At 42.1% G+C, this 22,177-nt stretch overlaps 1 protein-coding gene across 4 annotated transcripts in view; it reads left to right on the forward strand.

Moving 5' to 3' along the window:
* AMOTL1 (angiomotin like 1) overlaps positions 1–22,177 on the forward strand; it is a 157,727-nt gene that overhangs the window by 82,240 nt on the left and 53,310 nt on the right. For all 4 annotated transcript variants that reach the window (XM_023554729.2, XM_023554728.2, XM_023554727.2 and 1 more), the window contains 3 exons: positions 12,690–12,981; positions 20,721–20,865; positions 21,732–21,821. In XM_023554729.2, the coding sequence (XP_023410497.2) occupies positions 12,690–12,981; positions 20,721–20,865; positions 21,732–21,821 (527 nt within the window). The remainder of the gene's footprint in view (positions 1–12,689; positions 12,982–20,720; positions 20,866–21,731; positions 21,822–22,177) is intronic.

The following is a 22,177-nucleotide window of genomic DNA, read 5'->3' on the forward strand; positions in this document are numbered from 1 at the left end:
CATAAGGTTTTCTCTTTTGAATATTTTATGTGGTATAAGTCAAAGTTTGCAGAGCAAATTAGTTTCCCAATCAACAATTTATATACAGCTTGTTTTGTGACATTGGTTGCAAACCCCTGAATGTGTTAGCATTCTCCCCCCCTCCTCCCTGGCTTTCCCATGCCCTTTTGCCCAGCTTTTCTGCTTCCACCTTCCTTCTGAACTTTGCGTTTAGACAAATGATGCCCTTTAGGTCTCGTATAGTTGATTGTTCTGAGGTATACATCCATCACTGGTATAACTGATCATCTTATTATAGGCCTGTATATTGTATGCGTATAACGTATGCCAGGAGTGATTTCAGTTCCAAGTTTGAGGGGTGTCTAAGAGCCGTAGTCTCAGGGATTCCACCAGTCTCTATCAAACCAGTAAGTCTGGTCTTATTTGAATTTGAATTTTGTTCTACCTTTCTTTCCCACTCTGTCCATGACCTACTATTATGGTCCTGGTCAGAGCAGTTGGTAGTAGAAGCTGGGCACCATCTAGTTCTTCTGGTCTCAGGCTAGTAGAGGCCATGGTTCATGTGGTCCATTAGTCCTTTGGACTAATTGTTCCTTGAGTCTTTGTTTTCCTTCACTTTTCTTTGCTCCGGACAGGAAGAGACCAATTGTTGTGTCTTAGATGGCCGCACACAAGCTTTTGACACCCTAGTCGCTACTAACCAAGGTAGGGTGTGAAACATTTTCTTCGTGGATTATGATATGCGAATTGACCTAGATGTCTCCTGAGGCTATGGTCCCTAGCCCTCAAGCCCAGTATCTCAGTCCCAGGAGGTGTATGGTTATGGCTAAGAAGTTTTCATGACTGTGTCCCCTCTACACATTATTGCATACATGGGTATATTTATAGCACGTACACACATATATATGTATGTGGGTGTACTTCATGGGCCCTCCCATGTTCAGCTTACATATCTACCTGTGTATCCACTTGTACATTGTTATTACTGCAGTTGCAGATTTGTGTATGTATTGGTATTTACTGTTGTTGCCTTTTACTCTTGCGTATCTTTCAGTGTCTTCCTTTACCTTGATTACGTTGTGCTGACTTCCCCCATGTTGTGTATTATCTCTCCCTTCACTAAACAGTATGTGTCTACTAACCAGCTAATGGTCCCCTCACTCCCCATCCCTGGCAACTATCAAAGAATATTTCTGTCTGTGTGAAACCTTTTCTTGACTTTTGGTAATAGTGGACTCATACAATAGTTGTCCTTTTGTGATTGACCACTCGGCATAATGTCCTCCAGGTTCATCCATGTTGTGAGATGTTTCATGGATTTGTTGTTATTCTTTAATGTTGTATAATATTCCATTGTGTGTATATACCACAGTTTGTTTATCCATTCATCCATTGCTGGACACTTAGATTGTTTCCATCTTTTTGCTATTGTAAATAATGCTGCAGTGAACATGAGTGTGTATATGCCTATTTGTGTCATGGCTGTTATTTCTCTAGGATATATACCAAAGAGTGGGATTGCTGGATCATATGGAATTTCTATTTCTAGCTTTTTTTTTTTTTCCATTTGTAATTTTTTTTTTAATAACTTTTATTAAGCTTCAAGTGAACGTTTACAAATCCAATCAGTCTGTCACATATAAGTTTACATACATCTCACTCCCTACTCCCACTTGCTCTCCCCCTCTTGAGTCAGCCCTTCCAGTCTCTCCTTTCTTGACAATTTTGCCGGCTTCCCTCTCTCTCTATCCTCCCATCCCCTCTCAGACAAGAGTTGCCAACACAATCTCAAGTGTCCACCTGATATAATTAGCTCACTCTTCATCAGCGTCTCTCTCCCACCCGCTGACCAGTCCCTTTCATGTCTGATGAGTTGTCTTCGGGGATGGTTCCTGTCCTGTGCCAACAGAAGGTCTGGGGAGCATGGCCGCCGGGATTCCTCAAGTCTCAGTCAGACCATTAAGTTTGGTCTTTTTATGAGAATTTGGGGTCTGTATCCCACTGATATTTCTAGCTTTTTGAGGAAGCGCCATATTATTTTTCATAGTGGTTGTACCATTTTACATTGCCACCAGCAATGTATGAGAGTTCCAATCTCCCCACAGCTTCTCCAGCATTTGTTGTTTTTTGTTTTTTTTTCCATCAGTGCCATTATTACTGGTGTAAGACGGTATCTCATTGTAGTTTCGATTTTCATCTCTCTAATGGCTAATGGGAAACCCTGGTGGCGTAGTGGTTAAGAGCTACAGCTGCTAACCAAAAGGTCGGCAGTTCAGATCCACCAGGCGCTCCTTGGAAATTCTGTGGGGCAGTTCTACTCTGTTCTATAGGGTCGCTATGAGTTGGAATCGACTTGATGGCAGCGGGTTTAATGGCTAATGATTGTGAGGATCTCTTCATGTATTTTTGTTGACTGTCTGGATGTTTTATTTAGTGAAATGTCTTTGGCACTTGTCTTAAGTGAGCTAGTGTGCCTGGTGGAGAAGGAAAGATTGAGGCAACCTTGTCTTACTGAGGTAGCTGGTGGGGACCTCCAGGGAACATGAGCTGGCCATGGGTAAGGGATCTGGTTTTGCTCCTGCTCCAGTTATAGCAAACTTTCCTTTGACCTGAAGGTGGAAATGGACTGGAATGAGGACAAGGTGGTAAGCAGACAGGTTGATACTACGGAGACTTATACTTTAAAAAAAAAAACAAAACAGGCATTTGGATGTTAATTCTGACTCACTTTGTGGAAACAGCACTTTGAGAAGTGGTAAGTTGCTTGTATAGTCTACACCGTTAATGGAAATGAATGCTGGATGAATACTGGTGGATGATCTGATTTTGATCAAAAAAGGTTAGAGTACATCAGTCAAGATACATGCTTTTTTCCAAGGAAATCTGTCCATATTTCCAAAAATTTGGAAACCACTAAAGATGCCGAAAAATTACTTATAATATTCTGCCTTCCTAATATAATCACTGTTCACATTTTTCTTCTACAAATTAATTTTTTCATATGTTATTGTAGATTATATTGTTTAATATCTTAGCTTCTTTTAATAGCATTGTATCACAAACTTTTCCCACACTGCTTTGTTGTTTTTATAGCCATCTGTTTTATATCCATATAGTATTTTCATAAAGTATATAATTTATATCATTTTCTCTATAAATAATGTAGTAAACATCATCATGCATGTAAAACTTTCTACATTTTGGATTATTTATTTAGGAAATTAGTATTTAGAAATGAAATTATTGAGTACATTGTAATGAACATTTATCTGGTGCCAGATAACTTTGCAAAAGTATTACAGCGCCTCTTTCACTGTACTTTTGCCAACATTGCCCATAGCCATCGAGTGGATTCCAACTCAGCGACCCTATAGGACAGAGTAGAACAGCCCTAGAGGGTTTCCAAGACTGTAAATCTTCACGGAAGCAGACTGCTACATCTTTCTTCTGCAGAGCAGCTGGTGGGTTCCAACCATAAGCTTTTTAGTCAGCAGCGAAGCGTTTAACCACTCTTCCACCAGGGCTGCTTTACCAATTTTAAGCATCCTAATTATGAAAAGTCTGGTAATTTAATAGACAAATAGTGTTAACTCTTTGTTTTAATTTGCAATTATTAGTTAGGTTAAGTTTTTTTTGGTATATTTTACTTGTTAGATTGATTCAGTCTTGAAAATCGGGCCTTCGTTTTCATTGTTCATATGATTTATGTATTTTAATGGATTCGGAATAAACTTAAACTTGATTCCTCTAATGCTTGCCCTGATTTTCCGATTTCTACAACTGTTTCTCCACACTCAGCAATTAACAGTAGAGGGTTGGTATTGGTGGTAGTTGTAGGTCTCGGCCTTTACTAAGTGCTTACCGTGTGCCCAGTACTGCGTATGGATTATCTTGGTTTATCTTCGTAACAATTAGAAGGGCGGGTAGTAGTAATATCTCTGTTTTTACATATAATAAAAACTGAGGCTTAGAGAGAGCAGTTAATGTAACTTAGCCATGGCCACCAACTTGGTAGTGGAAGAGCCAGGGTGCATGCCTACATCTCTGTACCACACCACACCTCCTATGTGAGTAAATCCTGGGCCTGTCACCTCTGTTTTCCTCAGGTGGACCAGAATACTGAATAAGTATTCCAGACTCTAGAAGGAAAGCCTGTGATCCCCCTTTCTCTCTAGATGTCCTGTAAGACTGGATAGAACAAAACTAACCTTGCTGACAGCTCCTGGGCTGTGAGCATCTAGTCTGTCTTTTGGTTTGCTTTCATTTGGAGATAGTGACTAAATTATTTGCCTTAGTTTTTTTTTTTTTAATTGTGGTAAAAACATATATAAAACAACATTTGCCAGTTCAGCATTTTTACACGTACAATTCAGTGATGTGAATTACATTCATTGTGTTGTGCGACCACCTCCAGCATGCCTTAGATGGTTTTTAGTAAAATATTTCAGCTATAGAAAATGATATGAAATGTATCATTTGATTAATTTGTATGTTTCAGGCATTATGAGTTTGGAGAAAAAGAATGACTCTGTCCATGAAAGAGCACTCATAGCTGTAGTTTTCCGTTCTCTGAGCCTGCTCGTTGCCCTTTATGTTGGCTGAACCTTGCCAGTTCAGTATAGGGGGTTTGATTTACTGGCTTCCCAGAAGCAGAAGAGTGTAACTGTTACCAATATTTTTATTCACCTATGAATATTTTAATTAGATTTTTAATATGAAGGTAGACACTTTAATAGAAGTGTGACCCGACCTGTCTGTCCTAGGCTGCTAAAAGCATCTTCTTACGAAATGATGTCAGAGCCAAAGAGGCTGTGGATTTTCTTCCAGAGAGCATGCTTGTTCTCTTTTCCTGTCACGGGCAGTCACCACCACTACCATCGTCCTCATAGTGCGTAAAACCAAAAACCAAACCCCTTGCCACCAGGTTGATTCCGACTCATAGCTATCCTATAGGATAGGGTTGAACTGCCTCATGGGGTTTCCAAGGAGCAGCTGATGGATTCAAACTGCCAACCTTTTGGTTAGCAGCTGAGCTCTTAACCACTACGCCACCAGGGCTCCCCTCGTCAGTGCAGGGGCTTGCAATTTACTGCCTTGATGGAGGGAACCAGTGACGCGATCAATCTCAAAACTCATATTTTCCTTAAAAAAGGTGAACCATACATTTTTTCCCAGAAAACCTCTGGCTTTTTTGTTTTGTTTAGGATAGAGTGAAAGTGACTGGCATCATCTGGAAATGTGTCAACTGACATGAAGGGAGGAGAGAGGGAGCAAAGGGTGACACAGCCCAGGAGCATGTGTGGCCAATTAATTAAAGAGACACCGTGCCCCTCCACGAGGACAGAGCTCACGCCAGTCAGGCAGTGCAGCAGAGCACGCCGTAGATCATGAGTGGATATAAAGGTGTGTAGCTAAAAACGCAGATTTTACTCCTGGTGGGCCTGATAGATACTTGGATGTGCTGTATTGTAAGAAAGAATGTTTGGTGGTCCCATCTTAACTTGGAGTTGGAAATGACTGGCAGAGGAAGGGGAATTTTGGGAGTACTAAGTGTATCATATGTTTCCAAAGTCGTGAGTTTTGATTTGCTGTTTAAACGTTTATGAAAATGAATTACTAAGGGAGACCAAAAGGTGAGCCAGACCCAAGGCTATCTGTTGGATTAAAAACCAGGCATTGTCCTTGATGAAAATAAGGCCACGGAGCCTTAATTCCACCAGCTAAACATGTGTTTTGAATACCAGCATTCGAATTCGAGAGTTCCCGTAATTTTTTTAGCTCAATTATTGTCTTACATGGGCCAAGGAAAATGCCCTTTTTATCCTGAGAAACAGTTGTGCAGTGTGGGAAGTTCAAGAGGCTGGGGTCAAGTTCAGGTTACTTTCTCAGGAAAGCTAACACAATTCCAGCTGTAATACATTAAATGAGCCACTTCTCCAAAGAAGAGGATTATCTGTATCACTCCTGCATAGCAGTGGTTTTGATCTTAGTTTTGACCCAAGAGCCAAGTTTTAATTTGAACCTTTCTGAGCCTTATGGTATCTTCACAACCAAAGGGGTAGAGGTGGGAAGTCTGTGGGCTTGGGAAAAGATACGAGGGAGATGGAGTCTGACTCTTCCATGTTGTAGCAAATTGCATATGTTCTTTGAGCCTCTGTTTCCTTATCTTTGATTTATTGTAACAGATTTTTCCTAAAACTGATTTTTTTCCTTACGTAAGTAACATGTTCACTGTAGAAAACTTAGAAATGCAGTTACCCCTCCCCCCAAAAAAAGAAGAAAAGTAGAAATTACCTCCAGAGATGACCATTGTTAAGCACTTCATCAGATTGCTTTGAGGATTAGTAAAATTATAATATTGTAAATTGCAAAGCTGTATGTAAATAATGAGGTATTTTTACTGACTGTGAATTACTAAAATTTGAACCTTTTCACAGCCAGGAGCCTTTTATTATTTCATCTCATTTTTTAATTCTTGGATTTCATTTTGTTTACTTATTAAAATACCACATGCCGATTTTATTGCTTATCTATATTTCCTAATTTTTCTACAATGTACATATATCAGATAATGAAATGTTTTTAAAGTAGACATACATGTTCATTGTAGAAATGTGTGAAGTGAAGTGTTTCTCCCAGCACCTGCAAACAGCTGCTCTTAGCTTTTGTCATAGTTTCTTCCAGTGTTTTTTCTGTGCCTTCTTTTTACACAGATAAAATTCTAATATGTATCATTACTTGAGAATTAAAAAAAATCTCTGATTAAAACCCAAAATCAAACCAAATCCATTGCCATCGAGTCAAATCCTACTCATAGTGACCCTGTAGGACGGAGTAGAACTATCCCCTACGGTTCCCAAGGCTGTAATCTTTACGGAAGCCATCTGCCACATCCTTCTCCCATGGACCAGCTGGTGGGTTGGAACCATCAACCTTTTGGTTAGCAGCTGAGTGCTTTAACCACTGCCCCACCAGGGCTCATCAATCTTTGCTTAGGCTCTCAATAAAAGTTTGTTGAACTGAATTGTTAATACTGATCAACTGAGAAAAACTTTTTTCTGATTATTCCTCTACTATTAAGATCTCATTGAAAAATGTATATTAACCACTTGCATTTTCTCTTGTGATTTACTTGATCATGTTCTTTCTCTATTTAACCACTGACTTTTTCCCTGTTAAATATTGTCTTAGTTAACTAGTGCTGCTAGAACAGAAATACCACATAGTGGGTGACTTTAGCAAACAAATTTATTTTCTCACTGTTTAGGAGGCTAGAAGTGCAAATTCAGTGCGCTGGCTCTGGGGGAAGGCTTTCTCTTTCTGTGGGCTCTTGAGGAAAATCCTTGGCTCTTCAGCTTCTGTGAGAATGTATGTTGAGAGACTGTACTGAGAATTCTTGAAACCAAGCTCTGGTCTTGCATTACATTGCAAGAAGACTCGTGTGTGAAGTTTTCCTGTTGTCTCCTGAAACTCACTTTTCCCCTCGATTACAGCAAGCCCAACTCTGCCTTGTGCATTTTCTCTTAGTCAAAGCCTTGAAAGTAGGAGGGAATTCAAAGACCTTTGAGCCTACCAACCCCATTTGGCCTGCACGCCATCCATTGTCATGTGGTGTTAATTGAGCATGAACGTGTGACCAAGTTATTTGTGAGGGCAGTGCCCTCGGTTTGGTAGATTTTCCATTCTGAAAGTCAGCTCTTCTTTGTTCCTTAAGCTTGTCCATCACCCTTTCTCTGCATCGTCACTAGGTAACTAAACCAAAAACCAAACTCATTGCTGTCAAGCTGATTCAGACTCATAGCAACTGTACAGGATAAAGTAGAACTGCCCCACTCAGGTAACTAGTGACCATCATTGATGACTTAGGTTGGTGTTAAGAAAATATTATTACCTTATTTCTGCCTTCTCTTCTTGGGTTTCCTTGTAATTGTTACATAGCAGACAAAGGTGAATGAGAAGATAAACCCAACATTGGCCGTGAGTCCCAAATTCCAGAATTAAATATTAAAAGATGGGAGCCCCACCCCAAAGTGGCGGGGTCTGAGTGAAGTCCTGGTGCTTCAGGGAGCAGAGTTGCAGATTCCTCTGTACCCACCTCCAGCCCCAAAGAGATAAGCTGCATCTACCCCTTGCATTGGATAGTATGAAGGGACAATATAGGAAATGGAGATGGATGTCTGCTGATTAGTAATAGCTATTATCTCCAGAAGACACAGCCCTGTGATACAAAAGGTTGATGATTTTGGGCTTGCTGATAATTTTTAGCACCTAACTCCTAGCGCCCAGATTGAGACCTCAAGCTTTAACAGAGCCAGCAAGAAAACTAGTTTTCCCAAGTCACTACAGGAGAGAGACAGGGATGGTCGGAGAACTAGACATCAAGATTATCTTTGTTGTTTATACCTGTAAAAGTTGTTGTAGGCTGGAAGAAAATGGCAATGTTTTTAAAGAAACAGGTTAATAGAATAAAAAAAAAAAAACAACCAAACCCAGTGCCGTCGAGTCGATTCCGACTCATAGCGACCCTACAGGACAGAGTAGAACTGCCCTATAGAGTTTCCAAGGAGCGCCTGGAGGATTTGAACTGCTGACCCTTTGGTTAGCAGCTGTAGCACTTAACCACTACATCACCAGGGTTTCCAGTTAATAGAATCGTGAGGAGGAAATTGTTAAGGAGTAGAGGCAGGAGATAGAAATCCGTGGTTTCAAGTATAGGAGCTAGTACCAGCAATCTGAACCATCAGTGACTGCGTCTGTGTGTCCTTTTTATCATGGCTAAGATCAGGCGTTTGATCCCCCCGTGCCTCCCTAACCCCAGCAAAACAAAATGACAAAAAATCAGTTCCTCCCTATAAGACTTCACTATTTCATTAAATGGTACTGCTGTCGGTTTGTGTAGAGAGCAAAATCTAGGAGAAATTTTTTCCTTTTCTCCTCTTTCTGTCTCTGCATCAGCGATATATCCAAAGCATATCATATGTCCATTATTTCTCCACTGCTGCTACCCTGTGAGCCTTCATTAGTTCTCACCTAGACGACATAATGGCCCTGGCCCCTCACTGGTATCCCTGCATCTTGCCACTGTACATTCTGTCCTCTACATACCACTCAGTTTAAAGTCAGAAGACACTGCATCCATGCTTAGTTATCCTCCACTGGCTGCCGTTTACACTCTAGGGAGCCTGTCCTTACTTTTTTTTTTTTTTTTAATTATACTTTAGATGAAGGTTCACAGAACCAACTAGCTTCCCATTAAACAGTTAGTACACATCCTCTTTTATGACATTGGTTAACAATCCCAGGACATGTCAACACTTTCCTTTCTCAACCTTGGGTTCCCTATTACCAGCTTTCCTGTCCCCTCATGCCTTCTAGTCCTTGCCCCTGGGCTGGTGTGCCCCTTTGGTATCGTTCTGTTTTATGGGCCTGTCTAATCTTTGGATGAAGGGTGAACCTCAGTAGTGACTTCATTACTGAGCTAAAAGGGCGTCCAGGGGCCATACTCTCAGAATTTCTTTAGTCTCTGTTAGGCCAGTAAGTCTGGTCTTTTTTTGTGAGTTAGAATTTTGTTCTACATTTCTCTCCAGCCCTGTCTGGGTCTGTCTGTTGTGAGCCCTGTCAGAGCAGTCAATGGTGGTAGCCAGGCACCATCTAGTTGTACTGAGCTCAGTCTGGTGGGGACCTTGGAAGTCGTGGTCCATTAGTCCTTTGACCTAATCTTTCCCTGTATCTTTAGTTTTCTTCATTCCCCTTTGCTCCCAAAGGGGTGAGACCAGTGGAGCATCTTAGATGGTCGCCCAGAGGCTTTTAAGACTCCAGACGCTACTCACCAAGATAAAATGTAGAACATTTTCTTTATAAACTCTGTTATGCCAGTTGAGATAGATGCTCCCCAAGACCATGGTCCCCACAGCCCTCAGCCCAGCAGTTCAGTCCCTCAGGGAGTTTGGATGTGTCTATGGAGCTTCCATGACCTTACCTTTTACAAGTTGTACTGGCTTCCCCAGTATTGTGTACTGCCTTACCCTTCACCAAAGTTACCACTTATCTATTTAGTATTTTCCATGCCCACCCCTCCCCTCCGTTGTAACCATCAAGAATTGTTTCTTTTGTTAATAAAAAAAAAAAATTGTTTCTTTTTGTGTGTAAATCTTTTCATGAGTTTTTATAGTAGTGGTCTCATACAATATTTGTCCTTTTGTGATTGACTTATTTCACTCAGCATAATGCCCTCCACATTCATCCATGTTGTGAGATGCTTTCCAGATTCATCATTGTTCTTATCATTGCGTAATACTCCATTGTGTATGTGTACCGTAGTTTATCCATTCATCTGTTGAGGGCACCTAGGTTGTTTCCATCTTTTTGCTATTGTAAACAATGCTGCAGTGAACATGGGTGTGCATATGTCTATTCGTGTGATAACTCTTATTTCTCTAGGATATATTCCTAGGAGTGGGATTGCTGGATCATATGGTATTTCTATTTCCAACTTTCTAAGGAAGCGCCATATTGTTTTCCAAAATAGTTGTATTATTTTGCATTCCCACCAGCAGTGCATAAGAGTTCTGATCTCTCCACAGCCTCTCCAGCATTTGTTATTTTCTGTTTTTTTGATTTTGTGCCAGTAATGCCAGGGTGAGGTGGTATCTCGTTGTGGTTTTGAGTTAAATTTCTCTAATGGCTAGTGATAGTGATCATTTCCTCATGTGCCTGTTAGCCACTTTAAATGTCTTCTTTGGTAAAGTGTCTGTTCATTTCCTTTGCCCATTTTTTAATTGGATTATTTGTCTTTTTATTGCAGAGGTGTTGGATTTTCCTGTAGAGATTAGACCTTTGTTGGATTTGTAATAGCCAAATTTTTTTTCCAAGTCAATAGGTCCTCTTGTTACTCTTTTGGGGAAGTCTTTTGATGAGCATAATTGTTTAATTTTTAGAAGATCACAGTTATCTAGTTTATATTCTGGAGTTTGTGTGTTGTTAGTTATGGTTTGTATCCTGTTAATGCCGTGTATTATTAGAGCCCTCTACCGTTGATCCTGTTTTTTCTTCTATGATCTTTATAGTTTTTAGCTTTATATTTAGGTCTTTGATGGATTTTGAATTAGTGTTTGTGTATGGCGTGAGGTATGAGTCCTGTTCATTTTTTTGCAGATGGACATCCAGTTTTGCCAGCACCATTTGTTAAAAAGACTGTCTTTTCCCCATTTGATGGACTTTGAGCCCTTGTTGAACATCAGGTGATGGTAGGTGGATGAATTTACATCCGGGTTTTCACTTCTGTTCCGTTGGTCAGTGTATCTGTGGTTGTACCAGTACCAGGCTGTTCTGACTACCATAGCTGTATAGTAGTTTCTGAGGTCAGGTAGTGCGAGTCCTCTTACTTTATTCTTCTTCTTCAATAGTGCTTTACTGATACAGGTCTTCTTCCCTTTTCATATAAAGTTAATGATTAGTTTTCCCATCTCTTTAAAGAGTATTGTTGGTATTTGGATTGGGATTGCATTGTATTTGTAAATTGCTTTGGGTAGAATTGTCATTTTCACAGTGTTGAGTCTACCTATACCTGAGCATGGTATTTTTGCATTTATGTAGATCTCTTTTGGTTTCTTGCAGTAATGTTTTGTAGTTTTGTTTGTATAGGTCTTTTACATTCTTGGTTAGAATTATTCCTAAGTTATTTTATTTTTTTTTAGGGGCTGTTATAAATGGTATTGTTTTTGTGATTTCCTTTTCTTGTTCTCTTTATTGGTATATAGGAATCCACCTGATTTTTTATGTTTATCTTGTATCCTGCCACTCTGCTGAATCTTTCTGTTAGTTCCAGTAGTTTTCTCATGGAGTCTTTTAGGTTTTCTATGTATAGTATCGTATCATGCACAAATAGGGACAGTTTAACTTCTTCATTACCAATTTGGATGCCCTTTATTTCTTTGTCTTGCCTTATTGCTCTAGCTAGGACTTCCAGCACAGTGTTAAATAGGAGTGGTGATAAAGGGCATCTTTGTGTCCTTATCTTACAAAGGTCCTTGCCCATCTCTCTGGCCATATCTTGTACCACTCTTATTTGCTTGCCGTGCTTCGTACCAGCTTTATTTCTTCTCCTTGATTGTGCCAGTGTTAATTCCTACCTTAGGACTTTTGCACTACCTCTTATATTTGAAACCATGAATTTCCATTTCCAGCCTCCAGGAATTATTCCTTTCCTGGAAAACTTCCTTCCCCACCTCCCTTACCCCATATCCCCACAAACCACTGGTTCACTCTTGTCTTTCAGACTTGAGCACATACCTCAGCTTCTTGGAGTCACCTTCCCTGACTTCTCAGCATGAAGTAGCAACTCAGACATTCACTATCACATCACTCCACAATTTTCTTTGTGATGTGCCATTACTTTTGATGCTTGGTAGGTTGGTTTGTTGTTGGATGGCTTGCCTTTCTGACTCATTTAGAATGTAAGCTTCATGAGAACAGGGACCTTGTCTGTCTTGTTCCCGTATCCAGTGTCCAGAACACAGAAAATACCGTGGAATGAATGATTCAACCTGATGTACTCAACCCAGCGTTTGAAAGTGCATCGATCACCTCTGAAAGTGGGAGCCGTTGATAGTGCATATATTGTTGGGGCTTCCTTCCTACTTCCACAGTCTTTCCTGGCATCCGATTAATGGTCTTCCTTTCCCTTACAGCCGCCCATGCCAACTTCCTTTCCCGTCAACAGTGCAGCAGCACAGCCCAGTGTCCTCCCAGACCTCCTCCATCAGTGGGCCGCTGCACTCGGTCTCCTTACCGCTCCCCCTCCCGATGGCTCTGGCAGCCCCACAGCCACCGCCTGCCGCCTCCCCCAGCCAGCAGCTTGGCCCAGATGCATTTGCGATTGTGGAACGAGCCCAGCAAATGGTGGAGATACTAACAGAGGAGAACCGGGTGCTTCACCAGGAACTTCAGGGTTACTATGACAACGCTGACAAGCTCCATAAGGTATGGACTTCCTGGGGGAGGGGAGGAAGAAGATTCTTTGGAAGGAACAGACTCTTTACCTGCTCATGGGGTGTTGATTCACTGACTGACTCAGTGGTACTTAACTAGGCCCCTTTTTAAGCCAGGTGGTGTACAAGGCTTTAGGGAGGCAAAAATAAATACAATACAGCGCCTGCCTGGGAGGAGGTTGCAGTCTAGAAGGGGAAAGAGATGCATAAGCCAGTACCTGCAGTAGGAATGTGAAGGGGCTACAGTAGATACAGTGGGACTGGCCCTTGACCTGAGACTCAAGGGCTAATAAGTAGGATTTCCCCAAATGGGCAAGTGTGGTGAGGGTCCTCCTGGAATACCAAGATTAACACACAGAGATGTTGAGGGAGATGAATTTTCTCTTTAAATCTGGGAATCTCAGACAGCAACCTTGTGGTTGCCATTTTTCATTAGCTGATCTCTGCTAAAGGCAATGTTGCCTCCACTCTAGAGGGTCGGAGGGTCGTGTTATTGCATGCATTTTTTCTCTATGCTTGTGGTTTATCAGATGGGGAGATGCTGAGTAATTCCAGCCTTTGTAGCCACTGTGGGAAAACTAGAATGTATGGCAGCCTTCATTCTTAGGGCTTCATGTTCAGAGTCAAAGTAAGTATAAAACCACCCCGCAAGAGTAACTATCACCATGTAGTGAGGTCATGCTGACCGATATGTCAGCATCTGTTATGCTACAGGTAGAATGGGAATACAAAGGTGTTAAAGGGCAGGAGAGCCACAGGGCCCTCGAGTTTCCTTTCTAGGGGCAAAGAAGCATGTGTGATAGTCAGTAAGGGACTGTGTAAGTGCCTGGCTCTGTCCTGGGCAATACAGGGCTTTGGAAAAGAGAAAGGTAGGAATATAAACCCTACCGGCCTACAGGAGCATTGTCACTTCTGCTCCTTAAGGCAATTAATGTGCCTGGCTGGCCGCATGGTGTTCACTATTTACTATTGATTTCGTGATTCGCAGATAAAGAAATCAGGTGTGGCGAAGATTTCAGAGTAGACTCCTTTTCTTTCCCGAATGCTGGCAGCAAAAAGCTGGGAGCAGTGGGTTTGATGGTGCCAGTGTTCACACATGGAATCTGTCCCAGCATGTGCCTGTGGAGCTTCCACTGAAAGTGCCTGAGCTCCCTGGAGTGTCAAGTCCAGACTTGGCTCAGAGAGCTCCAGCTGCCTTGATTGGTGGGATAAAAAATGAAAGCCAGAAACAAACTGGGGCTGCCTGAAGATTGCAGCCCCACACCCATTCGCACCCTTAGAAATTGGGAAACAGTGTGTTATCCCCCTGCTGGGCCTGTAAGTCAGTGCTCAGGCCCAAGCTTGCCTCTGGCACCTCCCTGCAGCTGCTTCTTTCTGGGTATGTTTTTTTTCTTCTGAACATTGGGAGGGGCAATCTCAGCTCTTCCTGGGAAACAAGTATTTCCTTCTCCCCTAATGATGCTCTATGGCAGGTGTGTCCAGGAGCAGATGTGTCCACCTGAGGGCAGAGCTTGGTTCTGGGTCTTCTCACAAGGATGTTGTATGAACAGTTATTCGTGATTGATTTTTTTGTTAACGTATAATTTTAATTGACATGTAACATACATATCTTACTTGATTTTGATGCACATTTTTGTTTTGCAAAACAAAATTACTTAAATCGCACAAGGACTCAGTTTCCTTGTACAGGGGATGCTTCTTAAAATTTGTGGCTGAAAAGCAAAAGCTAAGAAGTTTCCTGGACACATCCAAACACTTTGAGAGACAGAGTAACTAGGGCTGGGGACTGGAGACCATTGTTTCGGAGGACACCTAGGTCAATCAGCATAACAAAGCTTATCAAGAAAATGCTCTCCCACTTTGGTGAGTGGCGTCTGGGGTCTTAAAAGCTTGTGAGTGGCCATCTAAGATGTATCAGTTGGCGCCATCCCACTTGGAGCAAAGGAGAATGAAGAAAACCTAAGACAGAAGGAAAATATTAGGCCAAGAGATTAAAGGACCACATAAACCAGAGACTCCACCAGCCTGAGACCCTAAGAACTAGATAGTGCCTGGCTACCACCAGTGACCGCCCTGACAGGGAACACAACAGAGAATCCCTGACGGAGTAGAAGAAAAGTGTGGAGCAGAACTCAAATTGACATAAAAAGACCAGACTTAATGGTTTAACAGAGACTGGAGGAATCCCTGAAACTATGGCCCCTGGACACTGTGTTAACCCAGAACTGAAACCATTCCCAGAGCCCACTCTTCAGACAAAGATTAGACAGGACTATAAAACAAAAAATAATACATGTGAGGAGTGTGCTTCTTAGTTCAATCAGATCCATGAGACCAAATGGGTGGCCCCTGTCTGGAGGCAGGAGGAGACGGCAGGAAGGCCCAGGAACTGGCTGAATGGACACAGGGAACCCAGGGTGGAAAGGGGGAGTGTGCTGTCACATTGTGGGGATTGCAACTAATGTCATCAAACAATATGTGTATAAATTTTTCTATGAGAAATTAATGAACTGTGAACTTTCACCTAAAGCACAATTAAAAAAAAAAAAGTAGCCAAAAGGATTTTGATGACTGCTGAAAAAGGAGAAAATTAAAAAGGTATTTCCATTCTATAACTCAAACTCCATCAGCCCCATGACCCTTATAAATGGGTTTATAAATACTACATTTCACTGACCTGTCATATGTCAAACTGGAATTATTAACTTAAAAACTCAGATTTTGACAAATACGTCGCTAGTTTTTTAGCTGTTCTCAACAATTAGGACCAAGATATAGAAGAGCTACATGAAATCTTTGGCTTAACATTCTGTGGCTTGTGATCTCTAGGTCTTCCTAGCCATAGATCCTCTCATACTGTTGACCTCATGGCTCAAGTGTCTCTTAGCAGCTGCTTAAGCCATAGGTCTGGGGAGAATGTGGTCAAATGGGTTGACAACTTTACTTTTCAGTGACAAGTGCTGCTAGTTCCCCTGGCATGGAGTTGGTCCCCTGCTTTGGGTGGACGGACTGTACTCCATTGTAGGATATGATTATACTATGCCAGCAGTATCATCTGATCTGAAATCTTCACTGTATTAAGAGCACTTTCTTGGAGAGATACATTGTAAGGGCAGAACCAAAAATAGATGAATTCTTAATTGCATGGCTTAGCCTGTGTATACAGTGCCAGGAACATAGCAGAAAAGAACTAATAATTCAGAGACTGTCAAAGCCCAGCCTAGCTATGAAGACCCTGTTGCCAAAGAGGCAAAAGGTAGTGATTATCCCTGTTGGTGTTGGAATGATGGTTGAGGACCCCCAGAAAGAGTTGTCGTTGTTCATTATTTCTTTTTGGTTACCCATTTTGCTTCTCTTTCCTCCCAGTTTCCCTGAAACATAATTAATGGACAAAGTTTCTGCCAGGAGCAGACTGTGGGCCGTTGAGTGGGTTGGCCTCAGAAGCCATCAGGGCATAGATGGGCATCTGAAGGAAAAGGGCCAAGCATTTACAATCACGCAGGCCTTGGCTGGGGAGTCTGTGGCTTGGACAGCAAACCTGTCTTTGGTCCTGCGAGCCCCTGAGCGGTGCACATGAAGATGCCTAGGGGAAAGGAGCTTGGAATGGCTGAGATTTTCTCAGGTCTTCTTTGCTCATTCGCTTTATGGCAACAGCTCCAGCGGAAGCTGTGCAGGGCTTTCCCCTCTGCATGTACTCTGTGTTATTTCAGGGTGGCCATGAGTCAGAGCCAACTCGACAGCAACTGGTTTACTGATTTATGGCCTAGACTGAGAGCGTCCTGACACCTGGGCCGGAAAGAGGTGGGAGCTGTGAGGGCAAACCCAATATTCTGTCCATGCAGTCACAGGTAGAGCCTGAACTGAGCCAGACGAATTTTATATCAAAGCCAGACTGCGCAGCTTTCTCTTCATCTTTAATGAACATCCGTGGGTGCTGAATATATTCAAGACATGGAGGATACGAAGAAGGTGTGGTTCTTACCGTGAAGGAGTGTGCCATCAGGAATCATAGAGCTTTAGACGTAAAACTCTTGAAATGACTCTAATCCAATTTCCGATGCCTGAAATCCCTGCTTCATGTTCCTGAAAGGAGGCCATTCAGTTTTTACTTGAATACTTCCAGAGAAGAGAGGCTCACTGCCTACTGTATACTAGCATTCTTCTAGAAAATGTAGTTAGGAAATTCTTCCTTATGTTGAATTCAAGTCTGCATCTTTTTATCTTCCTGCTTTTAAGTCTTTGTTCTGTCCTCTACAGTCACAGTAAAGGGGACGAATCCCTCTCTATCATGACAGCTGTCATTTCTCACAGGAAATACCTTGTCCTGAACTAAGGCCCATTCCCTTTCTGTCTCGGTACCTTCTAATCACATAACCCTATCCTGATTCTTGACTGTTTTAGCGTTTGAGACAGAAAAGTAAGCTATTGTAGGGATCTTACAGTTTCCATTTATAGTGTGTAGAGAGAGGGAAGCCCTTTTAGTGAATCAGGTATAGAATATCAGTGCCCAAGCCTTTAAGAGTTATAAGTTCAATATTAACTGTATGGTCAGTATTTTTGTCATGGGCAGGGCACAGTTCCTAGGCTGCAAGGGCAACTTCTGCCCTCATGAAATTAACAGTCAAATCAGAGACAAAATACACTTGCACACCAGACTTCCATTTGGATGAATACAACAGCTAACAGTACTATAAAAACTGATAAAGGAAAGGTTCCTGAGGGTGGGGTAGTTAAGAAGCTGTCCTGGGCTGGAAGGATGTACACCACTCTTGGGTACCTCCTGGGGACTGCCTCAGGCCTAATGGTACTTTCCTTCACTAAGAGATGGGTGATGCCCTTTGACCTTGAAGAAGACTCTCCTTTCAACATGCCCATCTGTCTGAAAACAAAGGCCACCTTTTGTAGATGAATTTAGCCTACAAGTGGTGGTGTGTCTTGGAGCTATCTCTTTTGAAAACAAAATTAAAAAGAAGTAACGTCATTTGTGGTAGAACTGAGAACAAAGTTCAGGACATGTTGTTCTCTCTTCTGCCACATTACCAACAGTTCATGATATTTCCGAAAGAAACAGAAAGGCCTCATTGAAACAATGGGAACATGGAAGAGCCAACTCTGGTTTAAGGAGGCTTTTGGGAATATTACATGGTACCAAAGGAGCGTTGGTAACCTTGGTTTCACCCCGTTAGCTGCAGCTAAGCAGGAACAGCTCTGTCCAGCCTCTTCACTAACCTCTTCTCAGATTTTATCAGTCTTAGCGCCACTGTAACCTCTGGGGATATTGACCACATTCCCTGTCCTCCTTTAAGCTTTTGGCTTCCTGGCTCCTATGACCCCACTTGCTTACGGCCCTGCAGTCTCTCTCACTGGTTCTTCTGCCCCACCCACTCCCTTGGTGTTAATGCTCCTCCGTTGAACTCCCTAAGTGGTCTCCACTTTACGACTCTATCTGTCCCTTGAATGCTGATGACATCACAACTGCTGTCCTAACTTTCAGACCCGTATCACCAACGGCTTACTGGGAATCTTTGCCAAGATGTTCTGAAGGCTCCTTAGGTACACTGTCTCCAAAACCAGACTGGTTTTCTTTCTTTGGAAAACCTGTTTTTCTTATAGCCACTTATCTTGGTTAGTTCTTATTGCCAAGTCTTGTAAGCTATGAATGTCTATATTGTTTTTGGTTTCTCTGTCCCTGGCCATCCAGACCTAGTCACCGAAACCTGTTAATTCTACTCTTCAGTGTCTTTGGAATTTGTTCTTTTAGTCAGCCTAGTTCCCACTCTTTCATCTATCATTGAACCACTTACATTAGCATCTTACTTAGACTTCTTTTCTCCTGCTTTCTTTTTCAACTCCCTGCCCTCCAACCCCATCCTTCAGTTTTATCCCTATAAAAATACAGATACGATCATGCTGGCCATCTGCTTATAACCCAGTCCCTTTAGCCACTGCCTTCACCTGTAATTCTTCTTTGCCTCATAACAAAGTCCATACTTTTGGCGCTAGCTTCTCCACTTCCACCTTGCTCTAATCCCTTGGACTGCATGCCATATCAAAGACTGCACTTACTTCATGGCTTTGTGATTTGGCTCATGTTACATCTTCGGCCTAGAATACCCTTCGGCTTTTTTTTCCCCTTGCCTGGCAAATTTCTGTTCATCCTTCAAGACATTTTTCTAAAATTTCACTTTCTCTACAATCTTTTTTTCATGAAACTCCTTCCTTGAACCCGCAAAATTCCTTTACCCTTAGGCTGTCCTATCATCTCACCGCTACACCTGTTATTACTTTGCGCTTGGAAGTGCATCTCAGCACCCAGAATCGTTTCTGCCTCTGTGGTGGTTGTTAGGTGCATGGAGTAGGTTCTGACTCATAGTGACCCTACGTGTATGACATTGCCCAGTCCTATACCATCCTCACAGTCATTGTTATTTTTGAGCCCACTGTTGGCAGCGACTGTGTGAATCCATTCTAACACATAATAAGTGTACAACATATGTCTGTTAGGATATATACCCTTTACAGGAGCCTCAGCAGGACTTTCTGACCTGGCCATTTGGGCTTCAGAAAACAGGATGCCTGCCTCATGGTGACACAGCTTTTCTGTGGAGGGTCCGAAAACCTGGTACAAATCTCTTGGTGCCCAGTAAAGGGCACTAAAGCTGTCAACCCTGTAAGCTTTGTCTCCTATCCAACTTTTATCAGCAACTCGTCATGGTTCCATGTTTGCAGGCACTCTCTACCGGGTCTCCTGCATTGACATTACTCATAATATGATCTATGATATTTACTTCAGAAACACAATTAGACTCCTGCCATAAAAGTGACAACTACTTGTTATAGACTCATATATGCCATAGATTAAAGGATCCCCAATCACAGTTCTTGATGTAGTGAAATATGAGGGGGAAAAAGTTATAGTCATGTACCTACCAGTTCCTGCATATAAAGAGGCTTCCAATGGTACATTTGTTTACAATTGGATACACCTTCATTAATTCTTTATAGGGATCATTTCATAGATAAAGAGTTAAAAACAGTAAGTAATGTAGTTTCTCTTCAAGTGGATTTTATATTCCTTTAGGGATGAGTAGGAAAACCCCGGGAAAGAGCACTGTATTTGGAATCTGAAGTTTGGAATCTAGTTGTAGTCCTTTAATTTTTGTCTAATTTTTCCTTATGATAACTGGAAATAATAATAATAGGTATAAATTGCCATACGAAATATAAGTGTTTAAGTTACATTTATATTCACCTCTACCAGATTTTTGTACAGAGAGACTTTTATAAGGTGACATCAGACAGTCTGGCCAGATTGTGAGTTTGTTATTTACGGAGTCATCTAGTAGCCCTTAAGGTCCTGGGGTGGCACAAAGGGTTTGCGATCAACTGCTAACCTACAGGTTGGCAACTCAAACCCACCCAGCAGCACCATGAAGAAAGACCTGGTGATCTGCTTCTGTAAAGAAAAGCCTATGGAACAGTTCTGCTCTGCACCGCATGGGTTCGCCATGAGTCAGAGTTGACTCAATAGCAACGGACTTGGTTTATTTTGGTTTTATGGTAGCCCTTTGACGAATTGGGTGGGGTGAAATGGATTACACAGTTTGGTAGAGATGAAATTCGAGATGCAGAAAGGCTGCCTTGACACTTGAAATATCAAAGAATGAGTGTTACTAAAATGGCCAATGTGAATGTCAAAAGTCCCACTTTAATGCCAGCTCTTTCTTTTAGTTTGAAAAAGAACTTCAGAGAATTTCGGAAGCCTATGAGAGCCTGGTCAAATCTACAAGCAAGCGAGAGTCGCTGGACAAGGCGATGAGAAACAAACTGGAAGGCGAGATTAGAAGACTTCACGATTTCAACAGAGACCTCCGAGGCATGTCAAGCTTGATTCACGTTTTATCCCCTGAACCACCCATGTGGCCAACTGCCCGATTTCAGGGCCAAATTGCTTTGCTGCAGGTGCTACTCTGTGCTAGATAATCTTGTAAATTCCACCCGGGGGTGAGGGGGAGCCGTCCTCAAAGAGCAGAATTGTTCTTTTCTGCCTTGCAGCTCGCAGGTGGCACGTTAAGCCTTAGAAGTGACACCTGTATGCGTGAGTCCATGAAAGGGAGGGAGCACATGTGCAGCTTGTTCTTGCTTTAAAAGTACTTATCGGTGACCTGTGACCAGGTGAATGGGAATATTTGAAAAGACCAATGTTGGATGACGATCCGTTCTACATCAGGCGAGTCGTTTGGTAGCATTGTTTGAAAGCCAGTGCTTTTAACACTTGATAGAAAGAGCATAGAAGACAGAGCTAGACATAGGTTCTTCCTCCAAGGAGAAAAAAAGCTCACAGCTATGAAAAGAGTAGACACATAGACTCCCTGAAAAGCAGAGGCCACCTGCTGCAATATCTTGGCAAACTCCAAAATGCAAGATGATTTAACCCAATAAATTTCACTTCATTTTCAGTCAGTCACACCACTTTCCAATTGCATTATATGTCACCAGAACACTCAATGCACTGGTAGTTCCGCTAGCTAGATCCTCCAGTGTGGCTTCTGAAGACCTTCCTTTTGGTATCTTGGAGTGTGGGTATTGCTCCTCTGCCAGAGTTGTTCAGACTTTGACTGTTGCCTGAGCATCTTTGAGCATCTCTTCATACTGAGTTCTTGGCACCCATTTCATTTCTCAGGTAAATGATGATTTAAATCCATATGTATTTATTTTTAACCATTTCCCATTAATATATAGATCGACTGGAGACCGCCAACAGGCAGCTGTCCAGCAGGGAGTACGATGGGCATGAAGACAAAGCCGCGGAGGGGCACTATGCTTCCCAGAGTGAGTCTCCACTTTTATTTATCCCAATGTGGGTCTTTTTAAAAACTGGGAGCTTGAGGGAGGAAAAAAAAAACCACACTCATTTTAAGGTACGTTTTTGTGCTTTTTGGTCTTTGTTTGTTAATTTAGCATACAAACTGTTGGGTCTCACATGAACTACCCGTGTGGCCAACAGCCTGATTTCTGGTTTGGTCTGCCAGAGACAGAGCCAGGGTAGGTGGGCGTTATTTCAGTAATGTTTACTCCATCCTTCTGTCTGTCTGTCTGTCTATGGTGCCCTCCAAGGGATAGCAATATTGCAGTATTTCCTGGCACTCATTACTTTAAATAAGTCACAACCCATTTTCTCTGGTGGA

This window comes from Loxodonta africana, chromosome 7, assembly GCF_030014295.1.
Source record: "Loxodonta africana isolate mLoxAfr1 chromosome 7, mLoxAfr1.hap2, whole genome shotgun sequence".
Taxonomy (NCBI): Eukaryota; Metazoa; Chordata; class Mammalia; order Proboscidea; family Elephantidae; genus Loxodonta; species Loxodonta africana.